The sequence below is a fragment of the Ranitomeya imitator genome, chromosome 3 (genome assembly GCF_032444005.1).
Source record: "Ranitomeya imitator isolate aRanImi1 chromosome 3, aRanImi1.pri, whole genome shotgun sequence".
NCBI lineage: Eukaryota > Metazoa > Chordata > Amphibia > Anura > Dendrobatidae > Ranitomeya > Ranitomeya imitator.
Window position 1 is genome coordinate 95,850,389 of NC_091284.1, and position 12,333 is coordinate 95,862,721.

A 12,333-nucleotide genomic window follows, 5' to 3' on the forward strand; every position below is an offset into this window, starting at 1 on the left:
TGCGTGACTTGTCCTGCGAGAGACGCTCACACAGCGGATTCTCATAAGCCCACAGACACACGAAGGTCGTTTCATGTATGTCTTGAGAGTCGAAGACTCGGGAATGAGAAAAACACATGTTCCCAAGTGGAGCTTCATTTATGACTTCATCACCAACTCGGAAACGTGTCTGGATTTGTCAGACTTATGGACCCAACTCGCACATGTCAACGATCGTGACTGAAAATCTGTTCAGTTCATCGGAATCTGAGATTTTTTCTGATGAGGACGGTGGCTGAAATTTCTGTAACATTACCTGCCTGTGAATTCACCCTATTAGGCTGTGTGCACACGGTGCGTTATTTTTTCTTTTTTTTTTTTTTTTTTTTTCCCCACTTGTAATTGGCTAAAAAATGTTAGGAAATTCTTATGCCAGCAAAGTCAATGAGAATCCTGAAGTGTTGTGCACATGATCAGTATTTTTCCTTTCAGGATATGCGGTGCGTATAAATCCGCAGCATGTCAATTCTTTGTGTGTTTTTGACCCATTGAATGCATAGGAAAAAAACGCACCAAAAAGGCAGCAGAATTTTCTGTAGCTTTTTTTTTTTAGCCAAGAGATGCAAAAATTTCTGCAAGCAAATACACGAACATGTGCACCTACCCTAAAGGTATGTTAACAATTTTTTAGGCGTTCTAAAATGTTATAGCCTTTTTTGTGGAAATCTTCTTCAGGAAAAACTTTTTGGGAGTTTTTTTTTTTTTAAATTATTATTTGCAACCCTTTTATCTGACATTATTTACCGTAGTTTGGAGCAGATTTCAAATGGATTTACTTAAAAGAAAATGACCGGATTTAAAAAAATTTTTTTTTCAAAACCTCTACAATTAAAAAAAATAAATAAAACAAATCATGAATTCGCTGAGAATCACAAATGTGGATTCCATTGACATCCAAGATAACCCCCTTTAATATTCAAGTCCATCTATGATCTTGTCTGGCACCAGGTATTCGGCAGTATCTGTTCTACTCAATGATCTTCAAAGTTCAACTTTGATAAAAGTTTTAATGTTTTCTAAACACACCTACCATCTATTTTGGTAAGACTGGCTGTCCATGTAATGATTATCTCAAGTGCATTGGGGGCCTTTAATCAGCAGGTTTGCCCAACTTTCCCCACAAGATTGGGCTACCATCTAATGTGTATTGGGGCCATCCAACTGTCCTCCCAAATTTCCAAGGCACTTGACGTTCTGTATGTGACTTGAAAAAGGCCCTACGTGGCCTTTACATCTGAACTAATTTTTATCTTTTGTATATTTTGTGACTAATAAAGAAATCTTTTTGTAGGATAACGTCTGATGACTTGGATATTTGGAATTTTTAGCCATTTTGCAATACAGTGGGGAGTTGCACCAAGACTGTCCGGACCTCGGAATGGTGCACAGGAATGCGTTATTTTAATGCCCGACTGTCCGCCGGAAGATTATGTCCGGGGATAGAAGGATCCGTTGTCTTGGTACAACGGCTGATTCTTTTGCTTGGTTTTGAAAAAAGCCTGAGCCATAGAAGTCCTAGAGAACACAGGAGTGCTCAGCCGGGCGTTCCTGGGTACGGCATTCCTGAATCCAGAGAGATAGCTGTTGGCCGAACTATTGTTCAGCTGACAATCATTGAATATGTTTGGCCAATTCAAGGTGTTGGCAGTGTTGCATCTAATCATTTTTGTTATCGGGCCAACTTTACTCTTCTAATTCAAGATCTATACACATAAGCTTTCCTGGGTATGTGGGAGTCAGTCATGGTGGAAGTCAAACACCTAAGTCAGTGAAGTCTGTATTTAGATGATCGACTATGTACAAGTTCATCGGCACTGGATTATCGGCCTGCTGATACACCATGATATGGATGAAGCGATTGCTTGAAACTATTCTGTCCTCATACACTATCATGTTGCTGCCGATAACAACACATTTTTTTTTGGCGTAAATTGAATGCAATTGCTGTTATGACTACATAGGATAGTAATCCTGACTGGGTCCTCCATAGTAGATAGCATGTGGGACACCTAGTGACACAGACCCCACTAACATTTTAAGTGTATAGTGGTCTCTACGCCCCACACCTCCTTCTCTTTTTCTTTATATTCATTTAAGTAGTACTTACGGATGTAATTAATTATGGATGGGCATCTTGCTTGTGCAAAGACACGTCCATCTACATCTTTTGCTAAGCAGTCGGTTCCTCGGTTAACGAGAAAATTATGGTTGAATCAATATCCAATGAGGCTGAAGTGCTTTCAGAGCATAGAAACCTTTAGTCTCTCCAGTTCTATCTCCCGCCCAGCAAACCCTTCCTAAGCTTCTGTCTCTCCAGCTCTGTTCCCTGCCCGGTATACCTACCCTTCCCTAGTCTCTGTCACTCCAGCTCATTTTCCCGCCTGGAAAACCCTTCCTAAGCTTGTCTCCAGTTCTATTCCCCGCCCATCAAACCCTTCCTAAGCTTCTGTCTCTCCAGTTCTATTCCCCGCACGGCAAACCCTTCCTAAGCTTCTGTCTCTCCAGCTCTATTCCCCACCCATCAAACCCTTCCTAAGCTTCTGTCTTTCCAGCTCTATTCTCTGCCCGGCAAACCCTTCCTAAGCTTCAGTTTCTCCAGCTCTATTCCCCGCCCGGTATACCCTTCCTAAGCTTGTCTCTCCCAGTTCTATTCCCCACCCATCAAACCCTTCCTAAGCTTCTGTCTCTCCAGCTCTATTCCCCGCACGGCAAACCTTTCCTAAGCCTCTGTCTTTCCAGCTCTATTCCCTGCCCGGCAAACCCTTCCTAAGCTTCTGTCTCTCCAGCTCTATTCCCCACCCATCAAACCCTTCCTAAGCTTCTGTCTTTCCAGCTCTATTCTCTGCCCGGCAAACCCTTCCTAAGCTTCAGTTTCTCCAGCTCTATTCCCCGCCCGGTATACCCTTCCTAAGCTTGTCTCTCCAGTTCTATTCCCCACCCATCAAACCCTTCCTAAGCTTCTGTCTTTCCAGCTCTATTCCCTGCCCGGTAAACCCTTCCTAAGCTTCAGTTTCTCCAGCCCTATTCCCCGCTGGTATACCCTTCCCTAGCCTCTGTCTCTCCAGCTCTATTCCTCGCCCGGCAAACCTTTCCTAAGCCTCTGTCTTTCCAGCTCTATTTCCTGCCCGGCAAACCCTTCCTAAGCTTCAGTTTCTCCAGCTCTATTCCCCGCCCGGTATACCCTTCCCTAGCCTCTGTCTCTCCAGCTCTATTCCCCGCACGTCAAACCCTTCCCTAGCCTCGGTCTCTTCAACTCTGTTCCCTGCCTGGCAAACCCTTCCCTAGCCTCTGTCTCTCTAGCTCTATTCCTCGCCCCCGGCAAACCTTTCCTAAGCTTTTGTCTCTCCAGCTCTATTCCCCGCACGGCAAACCCTTCCCTAGCCTCTGTCTGACCAGCTCTATTCCCTGCCCGGCAAACCCTTCCTAAGCTTCTGTTTCTCCAGCTCTATTCCCCGACCGACACTGCCTTTTTCTGCCTAACTGATGGCTTTGTGGTCATGCAACTTCAAGCAAAAATGCTGTCGGTCAAACAGGAGAAGGCGGCACTGGCTGAGGATTAGAGTGGGAAAGACAGAGGCTTCGGAAGTGCTTCCATGGTTCAAAAGCACGCAAGCCTCCCTTTCATATTGATTCAAATAGCAATTTCTCGATAATGGAGGAACGGACTTTCTGACTAAAGATATGGTTGGGCTTGTCTTTGCAAGAGCTACATGCGCCTCTAGACGGCTTGGGAGGCGAAAAACTGCTGACAGATTCCCTTTTAGACATAAAAGTGAAGTGGCGGTTGAGGTATTCCTGTTAGCAGGTTGCTATTATAGGCTTCCATGTTGCCTATTGCTAACCTTGGGGATAGCTGTGCATCTTCCGTATAGTTCATATGTTAAAATGTCATAGGTTGTTTATCATTTATTGAGCCCTTCTTCTGTTTTATGAGGGGATGTGTTAGCGGCTCTGAGATAAATGCGGTTTCCTGCATGGATTTCTCCAGCTCTGATGTGTTTAGTTCAGGAACAAACAGAAGCAACGACCCGTTTTATTAATATACTGACATTTGTAATCGTGATCGCTGCTCTGCTCACTGATGTCTATCTTTTTTATTTATCTTCTGGCGCCCAAAGGTTGAATCTCCTATAAAACGAATGTTGTATCTGCAGGAGTCTGCACTGTGGTTTGAGCCAGCAGCTCTGTTCCCCACCCTGAAATTCTCTTTGATGTGGGGTTATATTAGATTATTTTAGTTGTATAAAAGATTTCCGTCTGTATCCAACCTTTGTTCTGTTTATGGTGAGACGTCTCGGCATAGAACTTGGCCTATTGCTAAGGAATAGAGTGACGGCAACACTAGGAAAGCGCCGTTCTGACATTCCTCCTGTCTGTTCTGCACAGCTTTCCATCACTTTAGTTTAGTTAATTTTTGTGAGATACAATTAAATATACATTTTATTTTATTTTATTGGTTTCTGGATGTGTGCGCCTAATTTTTGTGTGTAGCGTTCTCAATTTTGTCATTGCTAGATGCTTTGAAACTTGTTATTAGAAGTACCGTATATAAAAGAAATACAAAGTGCAGGAATAGGAGGGGACAATGATTTTAAAGGGTGTCTCCAGGACTTAGTTTTCAGGCATGTAGTAAAAAAAAAAACCCCAACAAAACAGCCATGTAGTTGCTACCAACCTGTCGGTTGTGCCAGTGGCTATCTGTGCCGGCACAGAGCTGTCATAGACCGGCCATTCCGCAGCATCCAGTGACGTTTCATCGACAGAACAGCGGCTTCTCTTCTGCTCTGTTGACGGGGTGTGACTGCCGACGTCTTGCTGATTTACAGCCAGCTCCCCGCTACCTAATTGTGGGGAGCCGGGCCGTCAATTAGCATGATGTCCGCAGTCACACCCCATTAAAAGAGCCGCAGAGTAGAGGAAGAGCTGCTCTGTTCTGGATGAACTCTTTGCTAACAAGTGTGTTAACTATGTTTCTTTAAAGGATATGTATGTTTTTGGGGGTAATAATTTATTATAAACGCGTGTATTTTTGGCTGTAAAGCTTTTTTTGCAAAATGTATTAAAAATTTTGGCTAATTTTTGGAGCATCAGTGATGTCACAGTACATAGTTTATAACCTACTCAGAAGCATTACAGCACAGGAATTATAAAATGGTGATGTCACTATTCGGAGATATTGTGACCCCTGATATCATAGGTCAGGAATAATGTGAAACAAACAAAAAAGATCACCATGTGTATATATACACCGTGACATCACACATGATATTTCTGATACCCTAGTACTGGGATAATGCAATGATGTCATAGCACAGAAATAATGCTACAGAGGAGGGATTATGGGCAGAGAAGCGGTAGCCATGGTTCTCCATAGTAATTTACTATAGGGCTGCGTTTTAATTTTTCATATCCTCTTCCATTATCCATAGTAATAACTGACGATTCCTAGAAAGGGGCTGTTGGACAGTTGCCAAGTCTCCACCCTAGTAGTTATCTCCATGTTTGTGGCATATTAATGTGTCGGAAATGTGCTAGTATGTTCTATTCAATATTTTCTAATGATGCACAGAACTTTAAAAATAATCAAGTGGATAATCTAGATTTCACAATACAAACAGCATACATTATTACATTGATCACTTAGAACTGCTGAGACTGTTGTACTTACGTTGAGAATCCATATCAGAATAGTTTTATAATCCTGGTATAAAAAGTCAATCTAGTTAAAGACTGAGACAGTTTATCGGTCCTTCTATATAATGAAATAACTCATGAGTCCAAAAAGTCAGCCTGAAAGATCTCTGCAGCTTGTACTTAGATCTCAGTAGCAGCAGGGAGGAGGGACACTGAGGAGCTGTCAGTCAGACTAGGTCAGCAGAGATTGAGTTAAACTTAAAAAAAAAAAAAAAAAAAAAAAAAAAAAGATTTCACAGCCATTCTGATATGGATGAGCAAAGTATATACAGCATCATTATTAGGTCTAAGTGATCTATTGAATAATGCATTAAGTTTGTATTGTGAAATCTGGCAGATTTCTAGGATTTCTAAACTTTATATTCTGTATCTTGGTGCTGTACGTGGCCGCCATTGCACTACACTGATGTAATTTTGCTTATTACTTGTGTTCTATATAATTTATTTTTTTTGTGCCATTTTCCAGTTTGAAACACTATTTTTTTTTTTTTTTTTTTTTTTTTTTTTTACTTATTTTGTGATTTTAATTTACAGATCCTGGTTGGGCCTCCATAAACCGGGGAGTGCTGATCTGTGATGAATGCTGTAGCGTGCACCGCAGTCTCGGGAGACACATCTCAATTGTCAAGCATCTTCGACACAGTGCGTGGCCATCGTCGCTCTTACAGGTCAGCCTCTGTACGAACCTTTTATCAAGATGTTGTAAGGAAATGATTGATAAAGCCACTGTAGTGGCAAAGACCAATTGTACCTTTCCAGCCATAATTCTTAATGGCGGTATCCATCTTCGAATGTGTCATACACGGCTGTCCAAGGTCACATTCATAGTCTCTGATCTCATACCACCGTTGATTTCCAAAATAAAAGGGTTTTATCTTTTTAAATTTGACATAGTTCTTAACAAAGTATCTTTAATTTGAATGTCTGTAATTTTAGCATGTCATCCATATTTCCATAATCCTATAATATTAATATTCTATAGGCCCATACTGTACACTGTTTTGTTTTGTTTTTTTGTTTTTTTAAACTTTTTATGTGATCTTTAATTGATGCGAATGTAAAGGGGGCTTTGCTTCCAACTCGCTTATCCACTCTCCTATCGCAGTAGGCCACCAATGATCTGAGCGCACCTTACAGATGTTCCCCACATTCACGCCACACTTTATGCTGCCACCACTCATCATTTTACGAGGTCAGCAAACACCTTTATTGGGCAACAATACACACCTGTACACATGCACAGGTCTGCCACTAGGAATTTTGGGGCCCCATACTGGCAAAATTTTCAAACTGTCCACAGCCCCACCGCTCTCTCTTGGAAAAACTGCACTTCTCACCAATCACACATTAACAGTTCCCATGGCCAGATCACACATAACAGCCAGCAGCTTTTGTTTTGGCCAAAAGATTTTTTAAGCCGCCACCACGACAAGGTAGACACTTTTTTTTTTTCTTTTACAGTGTATAGTGTAAGTGTACAGGTAACACACTGACTCACTAGTGACATCTCTAGGTGAAGTCCTTCTTCTTTGCTTTTCGTCTTCATCCAGCACCGCCTCGGACGCGGGTTCAGTTTCTGCACCGGCAGAAGCCTGCTGCTGGGGCCCAATGACCTGAAGATGTGGGCCCCCTCTGGTCATCGGGCCCAATACGCCAGTCAGGGCAGTAATGGCCTGATGGCGGTCCTGCACATGCACAGCCAGCTTCCCCGTATTCCTGAATGGTTCACTACTTGCACTTTTGCTACAACGTGACACCACCAAATTATTTTCTTTTCTCCAGATTGTGGGCAAAATAGAGAAACGAGGGACAAACTTATTACATTTTTTATTTAATATATAAATAAAATACCGTGCTTTAAAAAAAAAAAAAAAAAAGTTTAAAAAAGTTATAAAAGAAATAGAAACGGACAAAAACTGTATAAAATAAAATAGATACATCTTACCAATTGGATCCATGAGCGCCTTGGCGGAGGACAGCGCCACAGGAAATATGGACAGGTCTGTAATACACGTTGCTTCTCCTGGCGTATGACACGAATATTCGTTAGATGACATGTTAAAAAGGGTCCCACCAGGCCCCTCGCTCCTACAACCACTGAGATAAGAGGTTACAGCTGATCGGTTTTGATTCTAATCCAGCTTTAGGCCTCATTTCTGCTGCGAGTCATATTTTCCTCATAAACCTCCTAGAGAAACAATATGGCGTCACCTTACCGGCATCCTTCAAGAATTCTATATATACCGCACGTGAATATGATATATAGGGTACACAATTCGGGGACGTATTGCGCTCCTGTGGGTTGCCAGCCTCTAAGGGTATGTGCACACGTTGCAGATTTCCTGCAGATATGCAGCTTTTTTTCCGCGCAGAAACGCTGCAGATCTGCAAGTGATTTACAGTACAATGTAAGTCAATGGCAAAAAAAAATGCTGTGCTGATGGTGCAGAAAATCTGCACGGAAAACGCAGCAGATTCAAAAAAGGACCATGTCACTTCTTTTGTGCAGATCTGCTGCGTTTCTGCACCCATTCCATAATAGAAATCTGCAGGGGTAAAAAAAAAGGAAGAAATCTGCTCAAAAATCTGCCACGTGTGCACATACCAAAAAAAGGCGCAGATTCTGACCTGCGTTTTCTGCCAAGAAATGCAAAATCTGCACAGAAAATTCCACAGTCAAATCTGCAACGTGTGCACATAGCCTAAAACTTTTGCAACTTCCCTCACAGATTAAAATAAATTTTCCGATCATGGATACATCGATGGATTCTACAAAACTACAATTATAATTAAGATACTGTTTTTACCTGGTCCTGTCTAAGCAGTACCTACCAGCAGGACGAAAGTATACAACCCCTGGCAAAAATTATGGAATCACCGGCCTTGGAGGATGTTCATTCAGTTGTTAAATTTTGTAGATAAAAAGCAGATCACAGACAAGGCACAAAACTAAAGTTATTTCAAATGGCAACTTTCTGGCTTTAAGAAACACTAAAAGAAATCAAGAACAAAAAATGTGGTAGTCAGTAATGGTTACTTTTTTTAACCAAGCATAGGGGAAAAATTATGGAATCACTCAATTCTGAGGAAAAAATTATGGAATCACCCTGTAAATTTTCATACCCAAAAATAACACCTGCATCAAATTAGATCTGCTCGTTAGTCTGCATCTAAAAAGGAGTGATCACACCTTGGAGAGCTGTTGCACCAAGTGGACTGAGATGAATCATGGCTCCAACACGAGAGCTGTCAATTGAAACAAAGGAGAGGATTATCAAACTCTTAGGGTATGTTTCCATGTGCCGGATTACATCCAGATTAGCTGCGGATTGAACGCTGCGTACAGCTGCAGCGTTCAATCCACAGCGTCCAGATGTTACAGCATGAAATCCCGTCTCCACTATGCGTGAGAACACGCATCCGGCGGCCCTGCGTTTACGGACATGTGGCGCGTCTTTTTAGAACACAGCATGTTTGTTTACCTTGCAGCGACGCTCCGTCGCCACAAGGTAAATAACAGGGTCCTATGTATAGGGTGCGGCGATTCCGGATGTGTTCACTGAACACATCTGGAATCACCGTGTGTACAGAAGGGGCGGTGCTTTGGGCGGAGCGGGTTTTCCGCTCTGTCCAAAGTGCCGTCATTACGGACCGTGTACACGCACCCTTAAAAGAGGGTAAATCGTCACGTAATGTTCCACAAGATGTTTGTTGTTCACAGTCAGCTGTGTCTAAAATCTGGACCAAATACAAACATGGGAAGGTTGTTAAAGGCAAACCTACTGGTAGACCAAGGAAGACATCAAAGCGTCAAGACCGGAAAATTAAAGCTATATGTCTCCAAAACAGGAAATGCTCAACAAAACAAATGAGGAACAAATGGGTGGAAACTGGAGTCCACGTCTGTGACCGAACTGTAAGAAACCGCCTAAAGAAAATGGGATTTACTTACAGAAAAGCTAAACGAAAGCCATCATTAACACCTAAACAGAAAAAAACAAGGTTACAATGGGCTAAGGAAAATCAATCATGGACTGTGGATGACTGGATGAAAGTCATATTCAGTGTTGAAGAAAATGGTCCATGACAAGGCTCCAAAGCATGACAAGCTCTAAAAAAAAAATACTAGTGATGTTTTGGAGCGTTTTTTTGTTTTTGTTTTTCATGATTCCATATTTTTTTCCTCAGAATTGAGTGATTCCATAATTTTTCCCCTATGCCTGGTTAAAAAATGACTACCACATTTTTTGTTCTTGATTTCTTTTAGTGTTTCTTAAAGCCAGAAAGTTGTCATTTGAAATGACCTTAGTTTTGTGCCATGTCTGTGATCTGCTTTTTTCTAAAAAAAATTCAACCACTGAATGAACATCCTCCAAGGCCGGTGATTCCATAGTTTTTGCCAGGGGTTGTATAAAGCCGCACTCGAAAGGTGATAGGGCAGACAAATGAGTAAATGACAGACACAAGGTGAAATACCTGATGCCCCTGCATTTAATAATAATAATAATAATAATAATTTTTATTTATATAGCGCCAACATATTCCGCAGCGCTTTACAAATTATAGAGGGGACTTGTACAGACAATAGACATTACAGCATAACAGAAATACAGTTCAAAACAGATACCAGGAGGAATGAGGGCCCTGCTTGCAAGCTTACAATCTATGAGGAAAAGGGGAGACACGAGAGGTGGATGGTAACAATTGCTTTAGTTATTCGGACCGGCTATAGTGTAAAGCTCGGGTGTTCATGTAAAGCTGCATGAACCAGTTAACTGCCTAAGTATGTAGCAGTACAGACACAGAGGGCTATTAACTGCATAAAGTGAATGAGAACATGATGCGAGGAACCTGATTGTTTTTTTTTTTTTTTTTTTTTTTTTATATATAAATAGGCCACACAGGGATCGTTGGGTTAATGCATTGAGGCGGTAGGCCAGTCTGAACAAATGAGTTTTTAGGGTACGCTTAAAACTGTGGGGATTGGGGATTCATCGTATTAACCTAGGTAGTGCATTCCAAAGAATCGGCGCAGCATGTGTAAAGTCTTGGAGACGGGAGTGGGAGGTTCTGATTATTGAGGATGCTAACCTGAGGTCATTAGCGGAGCGGAGGGCACGGGTAGGGTGGTAGACTGAGACCAGGGAGGAGATGTAGGGTGGTGCTGAGCCATGGAGTGCTTTGTGGATGAGGGTAGTAGTTTTGTACTGGATTCTGGAGTGGATGGGTAGCCAGTGTAATGACTGGCACAGGGTAGAGGCATCGGTGTAACGGTTGGTGAGGAAAATGATCCTGGCAGCAGCATTCAGGACAGATTGGAGCCGGGAAAGTTTGGTAAGAGGGAGGCCGATTAGTAGAGAGTTACAATAGTCCAGACGAGAATGAGTAAGTGAAACGGTAAGAGTTTTTGCAGAGTCGAAAGTAAGAAAAGGGCGAATTCTAGAAATGTTTGCATTTAACATCTATGTGCCAGTGGAGGAATACAGTGACACATCTGCTGGCCCAAATGGTTATCCAACATTGAAAGCTACCTGTTAATGACTCTGTATTTACACTCCATGTCTGCTCTTCATCCGATACCTGTTCACCCCACGGTGTGCAGGCAGTGATCCAGTGCCCCCAGCCTTTTATCTGTATAACTTGTAACCCAACTTATTCTTTTATAATAGACGTCCGTGTCTGACAGATGCCATCAAATATTCAAAAATGACAAAATATTCTGACCTAGCACAAAGAACGTGATGTTAAATCTCCGTAAAGCTGCTCATATCTGGCCCCATTTCATTATGCAGCGTGTAGAGGCTGCGGGGCATGCTCTGACCATTCCTCGGACAATACACAATTTCCTATTGTAGCAGAAAACATTACTCATTCTGTCCACTGGACAAAGTCCCAGCTTTCCGAGTGTGCAGATCGGGGCTCCTGTCCTGTACGCAAACAGTGAGGACTCTGTTCTTGTACTGTTTTCCTGATGAATACCGAAGCTGCTGAGTTTCACAATTCTTAGTGAAAAGCAGAGTACTGGCTGTAGTGCAGTACATATGGTGGATTGCTTTATACATCCATGTCTGTGTCTTTATAGTCGTTTTTGGCTTCGGTACCAGCAGAGACTTTATATATAATAGGCAGATACTAGAGCCAGCTGTGGAAAATACGTGTAATAATAATATGTGCAAGGGCAGGTTCTGTTGGATGTACAGTACTTGTGCAAAATACATTATGGATTGGCTGAAATAAGTTTCCAAAGTTGAAGTGTACCTGTCGTTTTAATTTTTAGTTCAGAAATCAGTAGTACAGATGAAAAATAAGCCACGTCGTAATATATCTGGAAAAATCTGATTCTTTCTCCTCCTGATCTTTCACTTCATTGGTAAAATCTGTGTTCAGTGAAGAGAGATCTTCCCCTTTCTGAGATAGATGACAGTTGGTGCTTTTAAAATTCTATGGAAAGGGAGGAGCTGGAGGCCGTCACAGACATTCCGCCGGAGGCCGTCACAGACATTCCGCCGGAGTCCGTGGCAGACATTCCGCCGGAGTCCGTGGCAGACATTCCGCCGGAGTCCGTGGCAGACATTCCGCCGGAGTCCGTGGCAGACATTC

At 42.3% G+C, this 12,333-nt stretch overlaps 1 protein-coding gene across 8 annotated transcripts in view; it reads left to right on the forward strand.

The window, feature by feature from the left end:
* Positions 1 to 12,333, forward strand: part of GIT1 (GIT ArfGAP 1) — a 175,389-nt gene that overhangs the window by 79,488 nt on the left and 83,568 nt on the right. For all 8 annotated transcript variants that reach the window (XM_069761178.1, XM_069761175.1, XM_069761174.1 and 5 more), the window contains exon 2: positions 6,268 to 6,401. In XM_069761178.1, coding sequence (XP_069617279.1) covers positions 6,268 to 6,401 — 134 coding nt within the window. The remainder of the gene's footprint in view (positions 1 to 6,267; positions 6,402 to 12,333) is intronic.